General features: G+C 44.9%; 1 protein-coding gene across 2 annotated transcripts; it reads right to left on the bottom strand.

The window, feature by feature from the left end:
• On the bottom strand, positions 1–26,447 carry YIPF7 (Yip1 domain family member 7). Of its 2 annotated transcripts, none has more exons than XM_083630804.1 (6): positions 26,347–26,447; positions 24,273–24,389; positions 22,569–22,735; positions 14,861–15,006; positions 4,392–4,573; positions 1–642 (listed from the first exon to the last, which is right to left on the bottom strand). In XM_083630804.1, exons 2-6 carry the CDS (start codon positions 24,386–24,388, stop codon positions 480–482), a joined length of 774 nt encoding a protein of 257 aa, XP_083486930.1. In that variant the 5' UTR covers position 24,389; positions 26,347–26,447; the 3' UTR covers positions 1–479. The 2 variants fall into 2 exon arrangements, with proteins under 2 accessions (XP_083486930.1, XP_083486929.1); XM_083630803.1 differs by having other exon boundaries at positions 26,301–26,435.
• Between the last annotated feature and the right edge of the window lie 1,086 nt (positions 26,448–27,533).

Below are 27,533 nucleotides of genomic sequence, written 5' to 3'. Positions count from 1 at the left end.
TGGGGCCTCCAGCTGCCGCACACCGCCTGAGCACAATTTCTGTTCTCATCCTGAAGCAAAGTTCTTAACCCGAGGTACTATTTCTGGGTTAGCAGAGTCTGTAACCTGAAGCGTATATAACCTGAAGTGTATGTAACCCGAGGTTCCACTGTATACAAATTAAAAGTAAAATGAAAATGAAATGAAGGAAGAAAAGGAGCTGGCCACTAGAGCCATACCGCACTCAGCTCCACGGTTTGCCTTTGTACTTTTTAGACATTGGGGAGCTGGCCCTCACCCCCAAAATATTGGGGGGCCAAAACGGCTCGGTCCCCAGGAGCTGGTGCCCCTCAGTACAGCAAGCTTTCCAGGCTGAATTCGAGCCCTAAACCATGAGCTTTGGGGAACATCTCTAAATCATTCAAAAAGATCTGTAGATGGTTCTGATTTTGCAGTCCAACGTAGAGATAAGATAGCACAGTCTTCCTGGACACCAAAGCTCAGAAGACAGCCATGAGTGCAAAGAGACCATAGAGCAAAGCACAGGGGTAGGCAACCAGAAACTGCTGGCCTTCCATCGACAAGGCGGAAGTGAATATTTTGGAGGCTGAGAGGCTGCACCATCCAATAATGAGGAGAGCTAGCACAGTTCCTAGAAACCCCCTGCAAGAACATAAAAAAAAAACCTACTGGTTAATAAGAGCAGAATAAAAAGACTTCAAGAGCCTTCCTAATCAGGGATGCATTGATAGCCAAGGGCCAGCGGCAAAGACAATATAACATCAAGCCAAACAAACAGAAGATGAGGGGAGCAGGCGGGAGGGCATTTTTCATTTCGTATGAAAAACAGCTTCATAATTTGCAGCTTTAAAAGACTAAGCAGCAAGTAGTAAATTAGTCAGCTGCTATCTCGTTTGTTAGGACGGCAAGACAAACAACCGCAGCATTTTCATCCCGCAGCGAACCAGAAGCTGGCAGCAGATAAAGAGAAATGTGTGCATGATGTAATATTTGCACTGTGCAATCTAGGGCAACGGGCACATCCGCCCTGCAAACTGATGCCAGCTTTGTATCAATTTGACAGACTTGTGGAGGGAGCTGGAAGTGGCAGCTTAGGGGAGGGTCTGTGAATTCGCTCGTGCCACTGCTGCCCTCCCTCTCCGCAGAGAAACAGTTGGCGCTTTTCTCCGGACAGAGGGAATGGCGAATGAACTGGCCGAATCCTGTCATAATGATATGCCTACTATGTTAGCTTGTTACAGGAACAAGCTATTTGTTCTTATATTTATGTCGTATCCCCTTGTCCTCAGTGCAGCTTACAGCAATTTCATCAGTATCTAATGGGCAGCTTGAGGAAACAAAGGAAGGGAAAATGAAAATGATAAAGAATTCATTTCCAGTCACTAACCATTTTTTTTTTTTTTTGGTCCTCCATTACTGTTCTTCTCTGTCTTCAAAATATAGCTCTCTTGAGATACACAACCAGTGTGGTATAGTGGTTAAGAGCGGTAGATTCATAATCTGGTGAACTAGGTTCGCTTCCCCGCTCCTCCACATGCAGCTGCTGGGTGACCTTGGGCCAGTCACACTTCTCTGAAGTCTCTCAGCCCCACTCACCTCACAGAGTGTTTGTTGTGGGGGAGTAAGGGAAAAGGAGATTGTTAGCCGCTTTGAGGCTCCTTAAAGGGTAGTGAAAGGCGGGATATCAAGTCCAAACTCTTCTTCTGTTTGGTTTCCATTTGTTTCTCTCTTCCCTACCAGTCGCCCCTCACCCATGTCCCTGCCCTTACCCCCCATCCCAGAAAACAAATCACACTTTTAAGGAAAAGTCTATTCAGGCCCTTAAATATTTTGCAGTGAGTGACACAGGTGATGTGTCAGCTGACAGAGAAGCCACCATAGATAGGAATGGTGCCAATGCCAGTTTCTCCTCATTGCTTTTCTTCCTCTTCTGCTCACAGGAAAGTTGAGCCTAAAGATGCAAGTGCCATTTCATTGCCTATCTTACTTTATATATCTATACCTATATATCTATGTACATCAGAGGGGCGGGACTTCTTTTCCGTGGGCCCAATTAGAACTACCAGATCTCCCAGTTTGTCCTGTGAGACCATTTCAACCAAGCCACGCCCACCTGCTCTACATCCTTGATTCTAAATTTGCACAGGCAAAAATGGGTCACCTGACATTGTGACATCAGGTGATTGACAGGAGAGTGGTCCCACCCACCTGTCAAACTTGGTCCATTCAGGCTGGGGGAGAAAAGCTAGTGGGCTAGATCTAGTTTCCTAATTCTGATGTTCATGGAACATGACATACAAGGAGGGGGGAGCCATAGGGATTTTATAGTTTAAATTGTGATGGGTTCACTGGACATTTTATTTGGCCATTTTCTAAGATGGGCAACAGGTCTGTTATGAAGTCTGGCAATTCTCCAGAGTAAGCCCATTTTGCTGCTGCTGTTTTTAAAAATACACATGCAGTGCTTTATACATGAAAATGATTACATAGTTAACCAATTAACCCTGCCTATTGCTGTAGAGACTGCTAGGGTCGCCATGTTTTGAAGAGCAAAAAAGAGAACACATTTGCCGACTTCTCCTTTTAACTATGAATCGCTATGACGACTCTACCCATGAAAAAGACGGTGTGTCCTGGAAAAAGAGGACATATGGCAACCCTAAGACAAGACCACTGTGAAACCACTGTTTGCCATAATAAGGGAAGAAGAATGCTTTAATATATGGATTGTTGCCAGAACAGACTTTAGCTGCTCAGTGGAGTAAGGCAGAAACTCAGTACGATAAAAAAGCAACAACAACCTAGTCCAACAGCAGCAAAATGTATTTAGATGCAACTGCTGCTTTGTAAAATGAATCAACGGGATTTTTTTCTGTTCCATCTCCTGGCTGCAGTTTATCCAGAGCTGCTTTTGCAGCTCCCACTGTTCCATCATTGATTAGGGTTGGAGGAAAGCAGGTGGTCAATAGCAAAACATTCCCCACAATCCCACCCTAACCTGGGCCAGAGCCCTGAACAGGTGATACAAGCCAGATTTAATTACCCGGCTTCATCTGTTGGCTATGTGAGCAAAATTAAACCTTCCTTTACAGAGGCAGTGTACCACATTGTGTGCTGGGAAGAGGCAGCAGAGGGTACTAGGGCTGGGCGATATATATTGTCCAAAACCAGTTTGAAATCCATTTTGTTATATTGGTTTCATAATTTTTGATCTGGCAATATACAGTGGCACCTTGGTTCTCAAACTTAATCTGTTCCAGGAGTTCCTTCGACTCCCGAAACCGTTCAAAAACTTCCGACTGGCTGCGGGAGCTTCCTGCGCTCAATTGGAAGCTGCATTGGACGTTCAGCTTCCAAAAAAGTCTACAAACCAGAACACTCCCATGTTTGCAGTGCTCGGGAGCCAATTTGTTTGGGAGCCAAGCTGTTTGACAACCAAGGTACCAGTGTATCACAAAGCCTGGTGTATGTGTGTGTGTGTGTGTGTGTGTGTGTGTGCTGTGCAAAAATCACAATGCAGGGAAAACTGTGAAGCCAGCCAATGCCTCTACATAGCTCCATCCTTATTTCAGACACCGTGATATATCATTATATTGCGATGTTTAGCTGGTGATACATCACAATGTTGAAAATCAGATACAGTAGTACCTCGGGTTAAGAACTTAATTCGTTCTGGAGGTCCGTTCTTAACCTGAAACTGTTCTTAACCTGAGGTACCACTTTAGCTAATGGGGCCTCCCACTGCTGCCGTGCTGTCGCCACCGCACAATTTCTGTTCTCATCCTGAAGCAAAGTTCTTAACCTGAGGTACTATTTCTGGGTTAGCGGAGCCTGTAACCTGAAGCGTCTGTAACCTGAAGCATCTGTAACCCAAGGTAGAAGAAGAAGAAGAGTTTGGATTTGATATCCTGCTTTCTCACTACCCGAAGGAGTCTCAAAGCGGCTAACAATCTCCTGTCCCTTCCTCCCCCACAACCAACACTCTGTGAGGTGAGTGGGGCTGAGAGACTTCAGAGAAATGTGACTAGCCCAAGGTCACCCAGCAGCTGCATGTGGAGGAGCAGAGACGCGAACCCAGTTCACCAGATTACGAGTCTATTGCTCTTAACCACTACACCACACTGGCTCTCTGTATTGCCAGGCCCTAGAGGGTACCTGTCACTACCATGATCTGAGTATCTAGAATAAATTTGGCTGTCTGCAATTGGAAAAAAGCATGCTAACCTAAACAGATCCAGCAAAGCAATTCCCATAACTCTCTGTTTTCCCCATCGCTTCTCTTATCCTTTCTTGTTATTTCCTGGTGTCCTCTGTCTCAATGCAGCTCACATTACCCCTTCCTTATCATTCAAAGCAACCTGCCAGCATTTGAGATGAAACTTCATACTTACTGTAGGGAGAAAAAGACCGCGTAGGTTGATAGGATCACCATGGGCAGCAGGCAGTAGCCTAGCACACTCGCCACACAGCCATAGGAAACACTTGTGAGGCTCATCAGGCTGAGCAAAGCATGGATTGCTGTGCAGCCAATAGCACTCATGCCGTAAACGTAGCCAAAGTGGACTTTTCCTGCCTGTAGAAATGAAGAAAGAGAGGAGGGGATCACCATACAAATGGTAGATCAGCCAGAAAAGAAGTGGAAGGTCTTCCTTTCTGCCAAGCCATGGAGGCAATGGAGGTAGAATTTGCTGTTATGTGATTGAATCCCGCCTAAAAACAGGGGCAGAGGAGATGCATCCTTAAGGATGCAGAGATGCATTGATGGTGAGGCAAATGCGCTGGAAAATGTGGGGCAACATTTCATTTGACACAACATCATTAAGAATAATAATCATTGTTATTATTATTAGCTAAGCTTCCCAGCGGGTGGCGCTGTGGGTTAAACCACAAAGCCTAGGACTTGCCGATGAGAAGGTCGGCGGTTCGAATCCCCATGACGGGGTGAGCTCCCATTGCTTGGTCCCTGCTCCTGCCAACCTAGCAGTTCGAAAGCACGTCAAAGTGCAAGTAGATAAATAGGTACCACTCTGGCGGGAAGGTAAACGGGGTTTCTGTGTGCTGCTCTGGTTCGCCAGAAGCGGCTTAGTCATGCTGGCCACATGACCCAGAAGCTGTACGCCGGCTCCCTCGGCCAATAAAGCGAGATGAGCGCCGCAACCCCAGAGTCGGTCATGACTGGACCTAATGGTCAGGGATCCCTTTACCTTTAAGCTTCCCACAAATAAATCAGAATGAGTGCTCGATAAATAGCAGATGTAATCTAAACTCCCCGCATTTTTGTGTGCAAACAGATCGGGATGGTGGCTCATCCAATAGCCAACATTGTCTAATCTCTCTGCAAACACAGGCGAATGCTCAATAAACAGAGTATCTGGCAGTACCCTGAGATATAATTGACCTGTAACACAATTCCTTCCACATGGAAAGCCAACATACCAGGGAGTCTGCTATGCAAGACCCTTCCTTCCATCCCAACATCTAGTTTTCTACATGGAAGGTTTTCCCTGCCATATGGAGGAACAACCAGTCACGTAAACTCTCGCCTGCGGTCTGAAGTAATGGAGCTTACCACTCCAGTGAGAACCAGGGTCTAGTTATTGCTGACCTTGCTGGCTTGCACCCGTTCTTTTTTGTCTTCTCCGTACTGAGCGTTCTGCAAAGTGTTCAACATCTGGGTGCACCTTTCTGTTGCAGCAAAGATACATCATAGCTCTTCATGAAAAAGTAAAAAACTTACGTAACTGAATCCACAAAATGAGTCTGAGCGCGTGTGCTTGGCCATCGTAAACAAAGGAATACCTAGAAAGTTTCAGTGATACCTTTTATGAATCTCCAAGCCGATGGCACCAATAGTACAATTGTGATTTCTTCCCTTAATATTGCAGCCAAAAAGCAGTTGCTGCTGCATTAACCTATCAATGACCGTTGACCTTTTCGTGGCACTTTTCTTCTTCTTCCTTTGCTTCACCCAGTTATTATTCCTCCCCCTCCTTTTAGGGTGCAATCCTACACATCCTTAAAAAATAAAGGTAAAGGGACTGGACCATTAGGTCCAGTCGTGGCCAACTCTGGGGTTGCGGCGCTCATCTTGTTTTATTGGCCGAGGGAGCCGGCATACAGCTTCCGGGTCATGTGGCCAGCATGACTAAGCCGCTTCTGGCGAGCCAGAGCAGTGCACGGAAACGCCGTTTACCTTCCCGCCGGAGCGGTACCTATTTATCTACTTGCACTTTGACGTACTTTCGAACTGCTAGGTTGGCAGGAGCAAGGACCAAGCAATGGGAGCTCACCCCGTCGCAGGGATTTGAACTGCCGACCTTCTGATTGGCAAGTCCTAGGCTCTGTGGTTTAACCCACAGCGCCACCCGCCTTACCTGGGATTAATTCCCATTGAACTCAATGGGACTGACACATGAGGAGACCCACATGGGACAGCATGTTAATAGCTATCGACTCCGTAACAAGGACTGTCGTGGCAATTTGAGAAGACACTTTTATCTCTGAAAGAGAATTAACGGGCCACTGGCTTTTCCAACACTCATATTTCCAGCACTCCCCCGACTGCTGCTGACATACTGTGGGTATATAATGCCATTAGTGTAACAGATTACTATCAACAACCTCGATAGTCATTAAAGGTTTTCAATAGGTTTAGCATTTTCAATTTGGGCAGGGAGGTTTGATCTGCAATATTTCCTGCAGATGCCGCGCATAAACACAATGCCAGCAATAATCAGCTAATATTTTAACTTGTTTGTTCCAGAGCGTTTGATTAATTGACACAGCCATACTTAGCAGCTTAATCTAAGATTAACAAATTGCTTGCGCCAGAGGCAGAAGACAGCAAGATAGCGGCTAAATGAAAACTCTCTTTGATATACTGCTTGGCGGAGGAGGGAGGTTTTGGTGCAATAAGAAAGGGAAGGGGGTAGCTGAGGAAGACAGGAGGGAAATGAAGCTGGAACAGATCAAGTCAAATTATCTTCCTGTTTCCCATGTCCCACACGCTTTTCTATCTCCTTGACTTTCATTAGAGGCTTGTTTGTGGGGTGGGGGAATTAACTGCTTTGGAACTTAATATTTCTGATGAGGTTTATGTACACAGAATACACATTATTTTCTCAGATCTAACCTTTTATGACTTAGCCCACAGATGGCAACTTTGGCCCAGAAATACTTGCCATCCCCCAAACTGCCTGAAATACAGACCAAGAAGGAATATGTTCAAGCCTCTCTGAGAGAGATTTTGCCAGAAATTGACACAGAAACCAGCAACCTGGAAATCTGAATGTCATTCAGTCCCAACGCACCAACTGCTCAAGGTTGCTCAGTGTCTTTTAGGTCTCTGTTTCAGGTGGTAGAACAGGTGTGAGGAACATTTGGCCCTCCAGAAGTTGCTGAACTACAACTCCCATAAACCCCTGCAAGTATGGCCAATGGCCAGGGATGATGGAAGTTGTAGTTCATCAACATCTGGAGGGCCAAAGGTTCCACACACCTGGGCAGGATCTACAGAGATATGAAAAACGCTGTTAAAAAATTATTTATAAATAGACAGTAGCTCCCAATGCATTTTGCCATTGATGATTGATCACTACTCCACAGCGCCCTCTGGTGTCAAATTTTTATAACACATTTTTAACGTTATAATGGACCAGTCCAGCTGAGTCCCTGCAGGGGTAGATACAACCTAAGCCGCAGCCCTTCTCAACCTGTGGGTCCCCTGATGTTGTTGAACTACAACTCCCATCACCCCTAGCTAGCAAGGCCAGAGCTCAGGGACGATGGGAGTTGTAGTCCAACAACATCTGGGGACCCACAGGTTGAGAACTGCTAAGGCCATACATAAGGACCAAGCGGGCTTTCTGCCGGGAAGACACATATCTGACAATTTGAGGAATGTAATCAACATTTTGGAAAAGCTAGATGTGGATATAAATACTAAAGCTGTCTTGATATTTGTGGACGTGGAGAAAGCCTTCGACAACATTTCTTGGAGTTTTATGAAAAAGAATCTACAGGGTATGGGGGTAGGCCAAGGTTTTGAAAATGGTATAGGTGCAATATACTCTGAACAAAAGGCCAAATTAATTGTAAATAATGTGGTTACGGAACAATTTAAGATTGAAAAAGGGACACGACAAGGATGCCCAATTTCCCCTTTACTTTTTATATCGGTCCTGGAGGTTTTGCTGAACATGATTAGAAGGGACCGGTTGGTTAAAGGTATACAGGTTGGAGTTAAACAGTATAAATTGAGAGCATTTGCAGATGACCTAGTTTTGACGTTACAGGAGCCAGAATCTAGTACTAAAAGAGTTTTAGAACTAATTCAAGAATTTGGTCAGGTGGCAGGATTTAAATTGAATAAGACCAAAACTAAGGTTTTAGAGAAAAATATGACATTGTTTGAAAAAGAGAAATTTCAGAATGAAACAGGTCTGTCTGTGGTGAGGAAGGTGAAATATCTGGGGATTAACATGACATCTAAAAATGGGAACTTATTTAAAAATAATTATGAGAAATGCTGGTCAGAAGTGAAAAAAGATCTCGAAATATGGTCAAATTTGAAGCTTTCCTTGATGGGTCGAATAGCAGCTATAAAGATGAATGTATTGCCTAAAATGTTGTTTTTGTTTCAAAAATTACAAATTGTGGACAAGATGGAATGTTTTAAGAAGTGGCAGAAAGATATTTCTAAATTTGTCTGGCAGGGCAAGAAGCCTAGGATAAAATATAAGATTTTAACTGATGCAAAAGAAAGGGGTGGCTTCGCCCTGCCAAACTTCAGACTCTATTATGAGTCAGCAGCATTCTGCTGGTTGAAAGACTGGCTGCTTCTTGAAAACACAGACATTTTGGACTTAGAAGGTTTTAACAATGTTTTTGGATGGCATGCATATTTGTGGTATGACAAGGTTAAAGCTCACAAAGCGTTTAAAAATCACATTGTTAGGAAATCTTTGTTTAATGTTTGGACTAGATATAAGGATTTACTGGAAAACAAAACCCCAAGGTGGTTGTCACCAATGGAAGCGAAAGCTCAGAAAAAACTCAATATGGAGGCCAGTTGGCCAAAATATTGGGAAATTTTGGAGCAAGAAGGAGATAGACTGAAATTGCAGAGTTTTGAGAAATTAAAAAACAAAGTCCGAGACTGGTTACATTATTTTCAGATAAGGGAGGCATACAATTTGGACAGGAAAATTGGCTTCCAGGTGGAAAAATCTAAATTAGAAACAGAAGTGCTAGAACCTAAAACTAAAATCATGTCAAAAATGTATAACTTGCTGCTGAAATGGAATACACAGGATGAAACGGTTAAGTCAGCTATGATTAAATGGGCACAAGATCTTGGACATAACATCATGTTTGCTGATTGGGAACAGTTATGGACCACAGGTATGAAATTCACGGCATGTAATGCCTTAAGAGAGAATATTATGAAAATGATATACAGGTGGTACATAACCCCAGTCAAGCTCGCAAAAATATATCACTTGCCCGATAATAAATGCTGGAAATGTAAGGAAGTTGAAGGTACATTTTTTCACCTATGGTGGACGTGCCCAAAGATTAAGGCCTTCACGGAAATGATTTATAATGAAATGAAAAAGATACTTAAGTATACCTTCCTGAAAAAACCAGAGGCCTTTCTCTTGGGCATAGTCGGCCATCTGGTGCCAAAGAAAGACAGAATTTTCTTTATGTACGCTACAACGGCAGCAAGAATACTTATAGCAAAGCACTGGAAGACTCAGGATCTACCCACTCTGGAAGAATGGCAGATGAAGTTGATCGACTGTATGGGACTGGCAGAAATGACCGGCAGAATCCGCGACCAGGGAGAAAAGTCAGCAGAAGAAGATTGGAAGAAATTTAAGGATTATCTACAGAAATATTATAAAATTAATGAACTTTGAAAAGATGTTGGTTTGAACTTTGGTGGGAACTAGCTGTTATGATAAAGATAATGGGGATTATAATGGTTTATGTTATTAAATTTTTAAAAAAAGCTGAATGGAAAACAAGGTTTTATTTTAAAAGGAATGTTAAGAGATTAGGATTTGCTGAATTAATAAGGTGAACTAGAGAACAAGAAGGGGAGGTATGAGGAAGTCAAAGAAATATGTGATTGAAAAACTGTTATTGAAACTGAATTGTTTTTAATATTTTTCTTTTTCTCTTTTTTTTGTGTTTATATAAAATTGGAAAATCTAATAAATATTCATTTTAAAAAAAAGACAGAACTGCTAAGGCCATTCTTAAGGAAATCAGCCCTGAGTGCTCACTGGAAGGACAGATCCTGAAGCTGAGGCTCCAATATGTTGGCCATCTCATGAGAAGAGAAGACTCCCTGGAAAAGACCCTGATGTTGGGAAAGATGGAGGGCACAAGGAGAAGGGGACGACAGAGGACGAGATGGTTGGACAGTGTTCTCGAACCTACCATAGTTTGACCAAACTGCAGGAGGCAGTGAAAGACAGGGGTGCCTGGCGTGCTCTGGTCCATGGGGTCACGAAGAGTCGGACATGACTAAACGACTAAACAAGGCCATTCTTAATGGTGTGACAGTACAAGGCTCTTCATCTTTGTCCCTTTATCTGTGTTCACCAGTATCCACAATTCTGGAACAAAGGAAGCTGTTTGATCTATCTTAGTATTGTCTACATTGATTGGCAGTGGCTCTCCACAGTTTCACAAAGAGGGATCTCCCAGACCTACCCGGATATTTGGGACCTTCTGCATTGAAAGCAAGTGCTCTACCAATGAGCTACAGCCCTTTTCCCTATGGTACATGTGACTGTCCTCCTTAGGGTGGTTCATTTCTTCTTGTACTGCTACTAATCCCCTTCTTGCTGGCTTTGCAATATATACCATAGACAATAGCTTCTTCAGCAGCAGTAGCAGCAGTATTCCTGGGAGGAGTGGGAATGCTGTAGATGGCAGGTTTTCTTCGAGCTGATTTACCCCACTTTTTTTGCATATGACAAACCTAGACAGCATCTTAAAAAGCAAAGACATCACCTTGCCAACAAAGGTCCGTATAGTTAAAGCTATGGTTTTCCCAGTAGTGATGTACAGAAGTGAGAGCTGGACCATAAAGAAGGCTGATCGCTGAAGAATGGATGCTTTTGAATTCTGGTGCTGGAGGAGACTCTTGAGAGTCCCATGGACTGCAAGAAGATCAAACCGATCCATTCTGAAGGAAATCAGCCCTGAGTGCTCACTGGAAGGGCAGATCCTGAAGCTGAGGCTCCAATACTTTGGCCACCTCATGAGAAGAGAAGACTCCCTGGAAAAGACCCTGATGTTGGGAAAGATGGAGGGCACAAGGAGAAGGGGACAACAGAGGACGAGATGGTTGGACAGTGTTCTCGAAGCTACCAGCATGAGTTTGACCAAACTGCGGGAGGCAGTGGAAGACAGGAGTGCCTGGCGTGCTCTGGTCCATGGGGTCACAAAGATTCGGACACGACTAAACGACTAAACAACAACAACACCAGTAATTCCTAGCCAGCCTATGCCAATTTATATAACCAAACCACCACATGAATGCCAGCACCATACAACGGTAGGTGTCATGGAAGGCTTAAAGGACATACCAGTCAGAAAGGTAGCCAACTATGCTTTTGCTTTGTAAACGGAGGACAGGAAACTCCTGAATCCACACAGCTACATCTAAGTCCAGTGCCACCTAGTGACTAGACTGCATAATGACACTACCCTCCCGGTAAATTTCTGAATGCTCTCAGCCACGTCAAAAAAGAAAAAGGTAAATGTGGACTCATTTCTACGAGTGACATAATCATTCATGCAACCAGTTCTCTATGTGGGGCGCTCAGGTGGAATTTGGCAAGGCTGACCAAAAGAGACAAAAGAAAACTGCAGCGGAAATAGGCCTTCTGGCGGTTCCCTCACTGCGAGAAGCAAAGTTACAGGGAACCAGGCAGAGGGTCTTCTTGGTATTGGCGCCCGCCCTGTGGAATGCCCTCCCACCAGATGTCAAGGAAATAAACAACTATCTGACTTTTAGAAGACATCTGAAAGCAGCCCTGTTTAGGGAAGTTTTTAATGACTGATGTTTTAATATATTTTTAATATTTTGTTGGAAGCTGACTAGAGTGGCTAGGGAAACCCAGCCAGATGGGCAGGGTATAAATAATAAATTATTATTATTACTATTATTACTATTATTACTATTATTACTATTATTATTGCATCTAAACGAAAACAGGCCCTCACCCGTGCGCCATAAACTCAACCTGCTGGCAAGGTGTGCCAATTGGTGGAGTGAAAAATGCCACATTGTAGTTCTGTTCCTTCAGCAAGGTTACAACCAACATGTCACATGGGTTTGTGAAATGACTCCTGTTTGTGCATAGCAAGGATATGGAGTTCAAAGGTGCACTTTCAGTACCAAAAAGACTTGAAGGTCCTATAGGTGTATCAACTTTCCTTGGGTTTTTTTCTCTATATGGTGGATGCAACAAATAATAGCCATTACTTGGGTTATCAGCAGGAGATGATGCATATATTGTTCAATGGGTACAGCCACCATGTCTTCAACTCCAGGGGTAGCAAATGTCCTACCTTCCAGAGATGGTTTGGCTACGGCTCCCATCATCCCTAACCACTGGTCCACACTGCCTGGGGCTGAAAAGAGTTGGAGGTCCAATGACAACTGGAAAGAACTAAGTTGGCTCCTCTCGTTCTACTCCATCCCTTCGCTGGGAGCTTTGCTTAATGAGGAGGAAAAAATGCAGCCTGGTCTCTGGGCTTTAACAACAGCTTGATCTCCAGAACTCAGCACACCGAAGGTTTTCATCACATGGGAATGAACGTTATAACCTGCTAATTGGTGCTGATCCAGCAGCTGTTTAAAAGAGTTGCCAACTTTTTGTTTCAAATGTTCTGGCACCTTAGCAGGGTCAGGCCCCGAGTGAATCAGAAAGCAGAAGTCATCAGAAGCTGGTAAGCCAGAGGCAGAATCACGGACAAAAGTCTTCTTGTTTGGCAGGCGCAGAGAGTCAACATGCACCAATGAGTTCTAAAACGGGACGGGCCAGGCTACATTTCTGCCTCCTTTTTTCTCCCATCTTAAGCCCCCGTGGAGAGCAGCTATGGAAGAAACACGCAGTGGCGTAGCGTGGGTTGTCAGCACCCAGGGCAAGGCAAGTAATTTGCGCCCCCTAACCCGTGGATTTTAGCACTCGAGCCAGGCAGGGGCAGAGAGCTGCGAGTGCAAGCGTGCGCCCCCTCGATGTTGCACCCGGTGCGGCCGGGCCCCCCCTGCACCCCCCACGCTACGCCACTGGAAACACACACATATACAGTGGTACCTCTGGTTATGTACTTAATTCGTTCCGGAGGTCCGTTCTTAACCTGAAACTGTTCTTAACCTGAAGCACCACTTTAGCTAATGGGGCCTCCTGCTGCCGCCACGCCGCTGGAGCACAGTTTTTGTTCTCATCCTGAAGCAAAGTTCTTAAGCCGAGGTACTATTTCTGGGTTAGCGGAGTCTGTAACCTGAAGCGTATGTAACCTGAAGCGTATGTAACCCGAGGTACCACTGTACACAGCAGTCTCACATGCAGCCATGTGTGAAATCAGGCTGAACCTAATGACCTGGCATCCTAACATGCAAAAAAAGTAAAGGTAAAGGACCCGTGGACGGTTAAGTCCAGTCAAAGGCAACTATGAGGTTGCGGCACTCATCTCGCTTTCAGGCCTAGGGAGCCGGCGTTTGTCCACAGACAGTTTTCCGTGTCATGTGGCCAGCAGGACTAAGCTGCTTCTGGCACAATGGAACACTGTGAGGGAAACCAGAGCACACAGAAACACTGTTTACCTTCCCGCCGAAGTGGCACCTATTTATCTACTTCCACTGGCATGCTTTCGAACCGCTAGGCTGGCAGGAGCTGGGACAGAGCAATAAGAACTCACACCGTCTCGTGGATTCGAACCGCCAACTTTCTGACTGGCAAGCCCAAGAGGCTCAGTGGTTTAGACCACAGCGCCACCCGCATGCACGTTTTGGGGTATGTACTGTTTAGGGAAGTTTTCAAAGTTTGATATTTTATCGTGTTTTCATTATTTTGCTGGGAGCCGCCCAGAGAGGCTGGGGAAACCCGCCAGATGGGCAGGTTATAAATAAGAAAATGACTATTATTGTTATTAATCGCATAATTAACACAACATATAGTGTTCTAAGCAAAAGCGCTGCTGACAACTTTTAAGGGAAAATGTCCCAATAAGGTAGTTTCAGATAACTACCTAATTTTTATTTTTTAAAAAATGGGTTGGGTTGTTGTTTTTCTCCTGTTGGTACCTAGTTCATATATTGACAGCTCTATTCACTGATGCTCTTAGCCACTTTCCTCTCCCAGTTGCAAGAAGCCCTTTTTGAACAGGTCAAGAAGCACAGCAGCTGCATCACGTCTGAGTGGCTCGGAAGATTTCAAGTTCAATGTGTTGCGCTTTATATGATGGAAGGTGCCTGGGGAGGGCACAACCGCACAAGGCAGCTGAGAAAGCTTTCAGTTCATCAATTAAGTTGGTTAGATAGCTGTAGGTGCTGTGTTCGGATGTCCTTTCCCACTATTCCAGCGATAGGAAGTCTGTGGCTCTCCAGATACAGTGCACTTGACCTCCTATCATCCCTGACCATTGATCAGAAGCAGCTCACTTGAGCAGGGTGCAGCCACAAGGCTAGCTTCCTAGCAGATGAGTCGCTATTGCTTTCGACATTCCTTAGCATGTGGGGCTTTTAATTGGGTTCCTTCTCCCTACAAAGCCCAAAGTCCTTTCTACTGAGGATATTGCTATGAGAACAGCTGCAGTTTGCACTATACCGTACCAGTAGCAGCATCGCTCCAAGCGCCAGGCAGAAAACCATAGGCCCTGTCAGGTCCGTCTCATTCATGATGCTGCCATCTGCTGGCTTCATTGGGTTGAGGACAGTTAATGTTTTTTGCCAGATGTGATCGAAGTTGATCCCCAGCTCTGCAACAGAGGAGGGGGAAGAAGTTTCAAAATGGTTAATCATCCTAAATGAAAAACCTCGGTGCAATAGCTCGCTTTAGAATAACAAAACAGTCGGTTGGCTGTAGGCAAATTATTCTAATGATGCATGCGTTGTAGCCAAGACTTAATTTGGAAGTATTGATTACTCAGTTAGGCAAAGGAAAACTATGTGAACCAGATGCCAGCACTGTCCTCAAATGGCTTTCTCTCTCTCTCTCTCTCTCTCTCTTTCTCTGTCTCTCTCTCTCTCTCTCTCTCTCTCTCTCTCACACACACACACACACAGAGAGAGAGAGAGAGTCAGAGTCAGAGAGAAAGAGTCCTGAATAACTTCACTGACAGGAATAGCCCTGTTGAATCAGGCCAATGACCCATGTAGTTCAGTATTTTGTTCCTGCAGCAGCCAACAGAGACTTCTGGAAAGTTCATAAGCAGGACCTGGGTGCAACAGCCTTCACTGCATGCTCTGTTTCTCTTGCACCCGATACAATATGTGGATGAAATCGGACATCTTCCAATGCGAATGTTGATGGATATGCTCTTTATATCCATGCTAGGTAAAGGTAAAGGGACCCCTGACCATTAGGTCCAGTCATGCCCGACTCTGGGGTTGTAGTGCTCATCTCACTCTACTGGCTGAGGGAGCCGGTGTACAGCTTCTGGGTCATGTGGCCAGCATGACTAAGCCGCTTCTGGCGAACCAGAGCAGTGCACGGAAACACCGTTTACCTTCCCGCCGGAGCGGTACCTATTTATCTACTTGCACTTTGATGTGCTTTCGAACTGCTAGGTTGGCAGGAGCAGGGACCAAGCAACGGGAGCTCACCCCGTCGTGGGGATTCGAACCGCCGACCTTCTGATCGGCAAGTCCTAGGTTCTGTGGTTTAACACACAACACCACCCGCATCCCATATCCATGCTACTTTTATTAATTTGATTAATGATCTGTCCTTACAATCCCATTGTACAAGATACTGCTTTGTTTTCATAAGCCAATCGCCAATTTTGACAGACAAGAAAGTGGCTGTAGAGGACACCTCGCTCGCTTCAGAGCAGGTGGCTTTCAGGATTCAGTAACATAGGCTTTGTCAGAGTCATTGCAAATGGAATCCCTTATCCAGACCTTGTTCAGAGTTGAAATGAATTTGCTCTCCGCCACAATAATGAGTTCCATAGCTTTACCGCAGAACAGTTTTGAAACAGTTACAAATGAACAGTACAAAATACAAAATAACTCATCGCTCGTAAATAAGCAAGGAATGCGGTCTGATCTTCTTTTCAGTCATTAATACAGTTAAATAACTTTCCTCTCTCTGTAACAAGATCCTTTGCTTGTTCACTATCTCTGATACTACTGCTGGCTCCCGCGATTGACTAAGACACTGAGTTCTCAGGTTTCATCTTTTTGCTGTGAGATCTCTGCTTGGGTTTCTGGTATGAGCCATCAATTAGCCTTAAACACTCTCCTTGCTGCATTTGCTAAAGACAAACACCTCATGCCTAATGCAAACCTCTCTGCATAGCATTTTAAATACAACACAGTCAAACGTATCACTGTATGAATATTAAGCTTGTACTATTAAAAGGCCTGTTCTACTAGTGATCCAACAAGCCGAATGCAGCCTGTCGGCTGCAAACATTAGAAACCTCTCAGCTTTTTTTGCGGGGAGGCTTAGATGAATTCTAAGCTGAATCAGGCAGATTTGGAGAGATTCTGGGTTCTTCCGAGTTGAAGCAGGTATTCTGCAAGGCGTCCTATGCCAATTGTGCTGCTCTCAAAGCCTTAAAGGTAAAGGGTAAAGGGACCCCTGACCATTAGGTCCAGTCGTGACCGACTCTGGGGTTGCGGCGCTCATCTCGCTTTATTGGCCGAGGGAGCCGGCGTACAGCTTCCGGGTCATGTGGCCAGCATGACTAAGCCGCTTCTGGCGAACCACGGAAATGACGTTTACCTTCCCGCTGGAGTGGTACCTATTTATCTACTTGCACTTTGACGTGCTTTCAAACTGCTAGTTTGGCAGGAGCAGGGACCGAGCAAAGGGAGCTCACCCCGTCGCAGGGATTTGAACCACCGACCTTCTGATCGGCAAGTCCTAGGCTCTGTGGTTTAACCCACAGCGCCACCCGCGTCCCTTTTCTCAAAGCCTTAGGGCTGCCTTATAGCTTCAGAAACCCCAGAAAGCACAAAGAGGTTGAAACACTCTAGCCCTGTCTTAGCATTCTGTCTTTGTGTTAAGCAAAATGTGGGGGGGGGGGTTTGGCGGGGGGTGGTGGTGAGAGAAGCAGGCAGATCCAGTCATCCTTCACAGTAGGCTTAGATTCAATGGTTGGCTAGATTGGGCAGTGAACAAGGGTTCCTGGGCTCTGAAAGGCCCCCACCAGCCCCTCACGAAACCTCATCACCCTCCATCTTCTTGTCCAACACCTGGCCTCTGAGAAGGAGGCAAGTGGGTCCTTTTTTGCAGTCATTTTGGGTGAGATGGCCAGGAAAATGCCTGTGCATTTGTAACACAGAGACATGTTTTCCGTGGCACCAAGGAAAGCTTTATTTAACAACAACAACAACCTGAAGTTTACAAATTTATTTCTGATTGCTATGCCAAACTCCAGTGGTAGATCAGAAATTCTCCTAGCCAGCTTGCTTGGAAAGATGTGAAGCAACGAGGGTGGCAGAAGTGTGTGAAATTACCCAAGCTCCCAGCAAAAATAGTATTTTGCTTCTGACATTTTCACAGTCAAGGTGGTTCACAGTCAGTGGTTCCCAAATCGTGGTCTGTGGGATCAGCCATGGTCAGCGAGCTTCGTTCTGATGGCCTGTAGCATGTGCACACTAAATATTCACAGTGGGTTTTAACTGTGTTTTATTGCTTATTTTATTTTTTATATTTTAACATTGTATTTTATTGCTTTACAATTTGAATCCGACGGGCTGCAAATTGTAATACAATAAAATACAATTTAAGAAATAAAAGAAGCGATAAAAATACAATTAAAAATCATAAAGCATCTAGCACAGCACCCGGCAATTTCTGCAACAGGCAGAGGAATTGTTCAGTAGAGTGTCGGCAATTGTCCAATGGTCTGTGTGTGGGGGGGTGGAGTTTGGGTGCCAAAGGTACGGGGGGGGGAGAGGGGGCATGGTTCAGTCATGAACCACCTATGAACAAGCCACTGTTTCTCTTCCTAATAAGATTGCAAGGATAGAATTTGGAGACAGTTTAAGCCACTTGCACTCCTCCCTGGAGGTTCCTCTTAGGCAGCTTCCCAGGCTTGGGTCCCTGGGTGTGGACTACAACTCCAATGCTCCTGGGCCAATGGCCATTTTGGCTGAGGATGATGGGACTTTCTGTCAGGTTTCGGGGAATCTGATCCCTCCCACGCTAGCAGCCAATAAGCAGAGAAACAATAAAAGATCTTACCAAGCAATTTATTCAATAATTCACAGAGAGCAACGAAGGAAGGCGGTCTCCCTAAGATAATGGCGTTGCTCCAAGTAAAGTCCCACCCCCTCCGTCTCTTCTATTCTACATCACCCCTGTGTCGGCTAATCTGAGCTTTCTTCCTCTGAGCTCTCTGTTCTAATACCTTCAATGCATGCCTGGTCTTGGGAGAGGGGGAGGTCAGGAATGCTTTCCAGAGACACTGAGTCTGTCAGCTGTCTCTCCCCTGATGCTTCTTCTTCTTCCTGCTGTTCCTCTCCCGATATTTCCCAGCTTCTCCCCTCTGCAGCCTTTGAACTGGGCCCTTCTACAAACCACTGTTCTAAATCTATACTGTCCTCCTGTTCTTGGGAAGGTTCAGGAGAACGGGGAGCAGTCCCCACGATTCCTCCTCAGTCCAGCCTCTGACATCTGTCAGGAGTGCCAACTTGGCCCTATGACTGTGGGTGCCAGGGGCTGTGGGTGCCATGCAGCGTGCATGGCCCTGGCACCAAAATTTGTGTGTGCCCGGCTTGGTGTGCTCTGGCACCCAGAGACCCAGGGAGTTAGCATCTACTGAACTTGTAGTCAAATGGCATCTGGGGACTCTTGTGTTGGGGGAGACTGCTCAAAGGAGTAGGTTTCAAACGTGATAAGATTAGGGATGGGTAATCTGTGTCTCTCCAGATGCTGTCACACTTCAACTCCCATCAGCCCCGGCCGGCATAGCCAGAAATCTGGAATGATGGGTGTTGTAGTTCAGTAACAAACAGAGAGCCATAGGTCCCCCACCCCTGAGACAGGTAGATAGACTTGGGGGTCACTTTTGTCCTCTTAGCGATCAAATGGAGATAAATGCTGTGCATTATTTAAATATATGGGAAAAGGCTAGACTCTAACAGGGGAGTCCTATGGAGTGCAAATACACAATCAGAGCACATTCAGAACACATTCAGAACACATTCAGAACACATCCCGCTCTCCCCCCCCAAAAAAAAAGAATACTGAGAACTGCAGTTTAAGGGTGCTGGGAGTTATAGCTCGGGGGGGGGGGGTCAATTACAGTTCCTGGTACATCAGAATGAGATGCAAATATTTCCACTAGGTATTTCATGTACAGATCTTTTAACCTTTTTCATTATTTAAATCTAACACAGTGGTAATCTCTAGTATGTTATAGTTATAGGAAATTTATCAAGTTTTGCCTTGGAATACGCTGCCTTTATTTTTTTAAAAAAGCCGGCAAATTTATTACTAGATATGTAAACAAGATTATAACAAGTGTTTATTAATTATAGGTACCTTAACATGATATCTGATTATGCAATATAAATATAGAGGGAAAGGCAATGCTATGAAATCTGAATACGAAATTTATTGTGATGCTGTCATCTAGAGGCAGTAAAGTACATGATGTATGTGCCATAAAAATGAGTTATCACCTTTATTTTCCATGCAAATTGTAGTGCTGCCCTTTCAAATATAAACATGTGTCTGTGTTACAAATGCAAGACAACAAATTAAACAAAGCTCTCCCCCCCAACCCCAGTTTCTGATTTGATAGCCTAAGATTGAATATTGCTTTTAAACATACTTTTTACCTAGGATTTTGACTGTGCTGTGATCAGTTAAATTACTATTCTGGGCGCAGAGCAATTGAAAACGTGTGTGTGTGAGAGAGTGGTAAGTTAACACATACCAAACTTCAATAAACTTTTCTCTTGCTTACATTTATTCATTTATAAGAAAGGGAGTTGTTTTGTTTTTTTAAAAATAATTTTTATTAACTGGTCAATCACATCAAATTAAATCACATCACATAAATTCCGAATTACAAAGCCAAATTTTGAATTTTGTTGGGGGGACCCATACTTCAAGATCCGAAGGGGGATTCTGATCATCTTCTTGCTACTGCGATAATGTCCAAATCAGTCCAACTCAATCCAGACAGAGTTCGTAATTCAATCCCATCTTATCTTGCTGTTTCCACATCACATCTTGTTCATATATTTTTTATTTTTCCTTTATGATCTCTTCTGATAGTCTCCTTAAGCCGATAAACACCAATGTAATAATCCTGTATGAATTTTCCGTTCTTCCAATCCTCAAATCCAGATGGTTTCCATATATCATCTCCTTCATAGATAACATCGCTCTTTCCATCATAATCTTACGAAGCTGTCGCTCTTGAGTCCCACTGAGGAGTTTAATCCACAATATATAAACACCTTTGTTTCTCTCTTTCTCCTCCCAGACTCAAGACCTCCGACAGAGCCTCCCAAAATGGCGACGGCATTTTTAACTGCGTCATTCCAAAGCTCCCACACCTTCCAGGCTCGTCTTGAAACATGCTTTGATTCGAAAGTTTATCTCCACACAGCCTTAAATCCACAGCTTAAGTCCTTAAAATGACATTTCTGACTCCTTAGGGGAGGGGATTCTTGTTTAATCACATAGAAAAAGAAAGGAAAGTTGTTTTTCCCCTCCCCCATCAGTCATTTGCCGTACCGTATCTTGATGTATCTTCTCATGTTTTATTCTTGTCTTGTTTTATCAGAGATCTCTTCTGACCGCAGTCTTTACTCTCCCTCCTTCCTTGAAGTATGTGCAATTCGCCTCGTCCAAATTGTTTCTTTTGAAGTTCTTGCAGCTAGTGGCGCGAATCAGGGACGGCGTCCAGGAGTGCCGAAATCCCACAGGAGGGCTTTGTGCCTAGTGCCCCCATCCCCACAAATTCGGGGGTGGTATAGGGCACAGCAGGCAAGGGCTGTCCCCCCCCACAATCCTGGGGGGGTTAAGGAGGCTAATTAGCCCCATCATAGCCTCCAAATTACCTCGTGTGGGTCGGAGAGATGTTATTGTCAGCCATCTTCCGATGCGCCCCCTAGTGGCCCCCATAAGAAAGGGAGTTTTAATTGCAATTTATAGTTTGATATTTCGGACATTATGAAATGTCTATTAAGAACATGTGATCTGCTGCTTAATTTTAACAATGAAGGAAGTTGCCAAAATGGAGTCAAGGAATGGAGTAAAATCTGGCTTCTGGCCTGCAAGCGGTGTAGGCCCAATTGTCTTCCAAATCCGGCCCGCAGATGGTCTGAGAATCTGTTAAGTTGTGGGTGAACATATCAGACGACACAGCTCTTGTTTATTCACAGGCCAGAAACAGCTCTTCAAACAGCTCTTGTTTATTCACAGGCCAGAACAGAACTGAACTGAAGGGTTCAGTCAGCCTGCTTATATAGAGTTCCAGTACAACGTAACTGTAACAATTTTCTAAAACTATCCAGTCACTGAACATCACTTTCGATCCTTTATTTGCATAACTATCTACAGTATCCCCCTGCTGGCCCAGGGTGAGAACTTCAGTACATAACAGAATCAGCATGTTTTTACATTAGAATGTGTGCTTTTGTTTAAAATGCATCTCTGGGTTATTTGTGGGGCACAGGAATTTGTTCATTCCCGCCCCCCCAAAAAAATTATAGTCTGGCCCTCCCCTCCACAAGGTCTGAGGGACAGTGGACCAGCCCCCTGCTGAAAAAGTTTGCTGAGGGTCAGAGCAGGCCAAAAACATTTTCAACTGCTGGAGGTGAAAGACAAGATGCTCCCTTGCCATCAATCCACAAGCACAAGTCAAAGGAACTGCCATTTGAACTGTGCTTTAACATTGCTAACAGGATAGCATCTTCCATCACACCTGAGGGCAGCCGAATAGGTTAAGGGGTGCAGGGCAAGTCAAGTGGCAGGTCACACAACACTGCCATCTAACACTACCTGGGCACAACTCCCAGCCCTTGAGGATCTGCTGCCTGAGGCCACGCTTTGCCCAATGACAGGGCCGGCTCTAGGAAGGATCACTGTGCGTTGTTGTGTGGAGAAATGTCGGCTTCTCTTGTTGGGAAGCCAGAAAAAGGGTAATATTCCAGGCAGGTCATTTCCCCAGCCTCAGACGAGTCCCACCCCTCATTTAGACAAGTTCTTGTTAGTAATATTATAGGGAAGGAAAATAAATCACTTCCTTGACACCACAGAAATTTGCGATGAGTATTAAGGGAGTCTGCTCCACGTATAAGCCGCCAGAACATGGGGAAAGTGTAATTAAGTGTTTTAATTCTGTACCTTCTAGCAAAGGCGGTTCTTCATCAAAGCTGTCAGGGTAAGCGTTGTTAGGCGGGAACTCTGAGGTAAACGCCGGTTGAAAAATCTGGCCTGTGTACTGCTGAGAAGACGAAGCCCTTTCTGGAGAAGCAAATGCATCTGGCGGTGGCGAGGCAACTGCCCAACCTCTACAAGGAAGACAACATGGGGAACGGGAGTCAAAAGCACTGCTACTGGAGTGAAAGGGCATCTTCCTCAAAACAGTGAAGTATGAATTGGGTCTCACCAGGGGTCGGCAAGGCTTACCAGGCATGGGCTGCATCATTCCCATGGAGATCCTCTGTGGGCTGGGCCAGTGCACCACAGCACCAGAAATCGCATCTGCGCATGCCCAGATGTCGAAAATCGCGCCTGCGCAGAAGCGATTTTCAGCATCTGGGCATGCACAGAAGCAATTAATTTATTTATACCACACCCATCTGGCTGGGTTTCCCAGCCACTCTGGGTGGCTTCCAGCAAAATATTAAAATACAATAATTCATCAAATATTAAAAGCTTCCCTAAAGAGAGCTGCCTTCAGATGTCTTCTAAAAGTTAGATACAGTGGTACCTCAGGTTACGTACGCTTCAGATTACAGACACCGCTAACCCAGAAATAGTGCTTCAGGTTAAGAACTTTGCTTCAGGATGAGAACAGAAATCGTGTTCTGGTGGTGCGGCGGCAGCAGGAGGCCTCATTAGCTAAAGTGGTGCTTCAGGTTAAGAACAGTTTCAGGTTAAGTATGGACCTCCGGAACAAATTAAGTACTTAACCTGAGGTACCACTGTAGTTGTTTATTTCCTCAACATCTGACGGGAGGGCGTTCCACAGGGAGGGCGCCACTACCGAGAAGGCCCTCTGCCTGCTTCCCTGTAACGTCACTTCTCGTAGTGAGGGAACCGCCAGAAGGCTCTCAGTAAAACCTCTGTGCGCTTCCCTCCTCACTGTGCCCTGCCAGTTCCTCCTGCTCCTCATTATGGCTGGGTGGCTGCCACTCAACCCTGCCAGGTACCCAGTGCTCTGGTCTGCTGGGCACACTCTGCCTCTTGCTCCTCAATTGCTGTGGCTGTGCCACGTGCTGCAGCCACGGTCCCTTGCAGTGACCTACACCGTGGCCCAACCACCAGCAGAGTGTCGGGGACCATGGCTGCAGCAGCGGAGGAGCAAGAGGAGGCAGCGAGCACCCAGCAGTGGCGATTGCCCGTGAGCCTGCTGCCCTGAGATAACCACCTCACCACAGCTCAGAGGCGAGCCAGCCCATGAAAAGAATGTGCTTTCTGTAGCATTTGGAAATTGGAGAATGTATCTTGTTGGCCTTGGAAGGAAGGAAGGAAGGAAGGAAGGAAGGAAGGAAGGAAGGAAAGTAAAAAAAAATGCATTGCTACAACTGTGTTCAAGAAACATGGGGATTAATATTGAAAAACTATTGGTGGGATCTTGTTCTAAATCTGTGTTATTACTTCTTCATTTTTTAGGTAAAGGGACTGTAAAGTACCCTAAGCATACATTTTAATGTTTTTTGTTTTATTATAAGTGCAGCCAACTGATACGCCTCATAAAATTCTCAAGGCTGGAACACTTGCTTAACAAAAGGGGGGGAAACCCAATTAAATTGTGTTATTAATTGCAATTGAAATGCAATGTTAAAATTAAACCAGTAAATTTGTTCTATTTCAAGCACTTACTGTTTGCTTCCATACTCATTTCCAGGGGGTTCAGGCCCGCTATAACCTTGCTCTTGGTTTTCAGCGATGTAATCTGACTGGTAAAAATCTATATCAAATTGCTCAAAGTTTGACATACTGAAGAGAAGGAGAACAGGTTACTTTAGCAACAATGTAATCTGAAATACAGCAAATGTTTGATATGTGTGCCTTTTGGAACAGAAGCTGGAAATCCAGGTTTACTTATATATTGGGCATTTTCTCTGGAATTATGGTAAAAGCATGATAATTTTACAGTGAATCCAAATGATGCCGCAGCTAACTATTGCGTTCTATAACAAGTCTATAAAATCATGGGCACAGCAGAGAGGTATTTTTCTCTGTAGGAATGCTAGTGAAACTGGCATTCAGTTTACTATATGTGGACTCCGTAAAGTATATATTAACTTTTTCATAGTTAACTTAGCACTACAATTTATGGCGATGGCCCCTGGCCCTAGCTGCTAGCTTAGAGCTTCCCACCACTCTTTAAAAAAATATTAAACAAGTTAATGGAAAATAGGGTTTGCCTATTCTGCAGGTAGGAGAACAAAGCCAGCAATGAAGACTTGTCATCAATGCCACCTCTACCGGCTGCTGATTCATAGGCCAGAATCGAGCCCTTCCCTTGTGAAAGGAGACTATTGAGGTCCGCCAGATAAGAGATACAGTCGTACCTTGGTTCTCAAACACCTTGGTACTCATACGTTTTGGCTCCAGAATGCCGCAAACCCAGAAGTGGGTGTTACGGTTTGCGAACTTTTTTGGAAGCCGAATGTCTGACGCAGCTTCTGATTGGCTGCAGGAAGGTCCTGCAGCCAATCGGAAGTTGCGCCTTGGTTTTCAGAAGTCGAATGGACTTCAGGAAAGGATTACGTTCAAGAACCAAGGTACGACTGTAAGGTTGTCTAGGAGAGGGGAGGTGGAAGGACTTACAGAGTCCACTTGTTTTTCGTTTAGCTGTGGCTCTCTAGTCAGAAGTGCCACTGAGTTAATTAGGGCTTACCCTCCAGGAAGTGGGTACGGGATTGCATCCTAACGAAACAAAACAAAAAATAAGAACTGCCATCCTGAATAGGGGCAAATGTCCATGTCATCCTGTTTTCTTGCTGATATGGTATCACCAGGTTTAGGGTGTGTGTGTTTATGTGTGCAATGGGGCAACAGGGAGGTGGGGAAGGGTTGTGAGTGATTCACCCACCAGCCCTGTATCTGCTCCTAGACCAGTTGAGGGCTAGAGAATGTCCAACTAGGCCTCTAAATCAGGCGTAGGGAACATGTAGTTCCTCCAGATGTTGTTGGACTCCAAATCCCATCAGCCATAGCCAGGAGGGCAAATTGCAACGGATGATGGGAATTGTAGTCCAGCGACTTCCCATCCTCACTCTATCAACGAATAAAGTACTGTAAAAGAAAACGTAAACCCATGCAGGAACAACTTTCTAAGAAAAAATTCAAAATGTGATCAGTATTTCATTGGGAGTTCTTGGGGGGAAAACAAAAAAACACCACAGAATGCATTTTGTATATACAAGTGCTGATTGATATCCTATAATCAAATCAATCTGCTTCAGCCTGATGCCTTCATTCATCAAAAATACTTAGCACAACAATTATGCCATATAGCAACTCTCTTTCCTGCTAGTTAACAAATCATTCATGTTTCCAAATTTAGAAGAAAATCTGATTTATTTTTAATAAGTCTAGTAAATTAGGGTTTTTTATTAGAAATGTGACATTTTCTATAAATTATGGGCACATAAAATTATGGAAGTACATAATAATTCTTAAAGCAACCCTGGAATATATTTTCTAATTTAATTGTCAGTACAATTTTAATGCTTTAAAATGCCTTTAATATTTCTCAGACGTACCTCCCTCCCCCCCAAAACCCCCCCCACCCAAAACAAAAGCCAAGCTGTTGCTATCAATTACTTGAGTGTGTCTAAAAGGTGCACAGCTGGGACTTAGAACTACTCCTTCTAAACATTTAAAACTGAAGGCCCATACCTCTTCCTACCGTCGATGAAAATTCCCTACTATAGATTCAGCTTACATGCAGAGAAACGAGCCAAGCCTTCTGGTGTCTTCAGCAGGGTGATCTTGAGCTATTTATAAAGTCCTAAATTTGGCTTTCCAACAGATGCATGACAGAAAGACTTTCAGTGCCATGGACATTATTTCCAACATGACTTGTCTGGTAACAGAGCTAATAAATTTACCAGAAAGTAGACAAGGCTCTTTACTTTAAAACAGTATTTTTGGTCTTTGAATAGTAATTTTAAAAACCCGCCTTGCCTAGCGGGTCCCAGAGAAGGACATTGCACAAAAAAAGGTTCTTTGGTGTTGCGGCTTGTCCTTCGCGGGGGACGGGACACTTTTTCTAAACTTCTGCCTTCTGCTCAAGTGGCTGACAACACAATCCTATAGATGTCTACCCAGAGAATTTCCTAGCAGACGACCACAGTGCCTGGAGACAGACAGACAGTCAGGTTCTGCATCCATAGCAGTGGCTAGAGGAGGAATAACTGCTGGGAGGGAGCGATCAAAGGCATTAAGGCACAGGTGCAGATGTGAGTGGTTTGGCGGCGAGTGTTGCTCGGTTGGCGGCTGGGCGTCATGGCAATCCTTTGTCTTGGATGGAAGGGAGGTTGGATGGAAGGGAGGTTGATGACCCCAGAGTCATCTGCAACTGGACCTAATGGTCAGGGGTCCCTTTGACGTGCTTTCGAACTGTTAGGTTCGCAGAAGCAGGGACTGAGCAACGGGAGCTCACCCCATCGTGGGGATTCGAACCGCTGACCTTCTGATCGGCAAGTCCTAGGCTCTGTGGTTTAACCCACAGCGCCACCCGCGTCCCATAATAAATGGTAGGATTTTGATCAAATGGGATATGGATGAAAGTACAAGCTTCAGAACTGTGCCAGATAAGGAATCCCTGGGCTGCCTTATGCAAAGCAGCCTGGCTGGCTTAGCAAAGAGCAAATCTGTTAACATGACAAAAAGGGTTGCCAAGGTGTGTGTTTGAAGTGACAGGAGAAGAGAGTTTTTGTTCTGGGAAGGACGAAGGAGAAAGAAAGACCGGGATCCATCTTGGGCAGGCTGGCTGAAGGCTGGCTGAGAGAGCTGCACTGCTGTGGGGCACAAGCCCCTCTTGAAATGACCATGCTGTCAGATCTGGACTCCCTCCATGCAGACTGAAGGTGTAAAAAAGTGAACAAACCATATTTCGTAAACCTATGA

This window comes from Podarcis filfolensis (genome assembly GCF_964270895.1).
Source record: "Podarcis filfolensis genome assembly, chromosome: 9".
Classification (NCBI taxonomy): domain Eukaryota; kingdom Metazoa; phylum Chordata; class Lepidosauria; order Squamata; family Lacertidae; genus Podarcis; species Podarcis filfolensis.
Note: the sequence above shows the minus strand (reverse complement) of the source record. Positions and strands in the feature narration are given on the sequence as shown.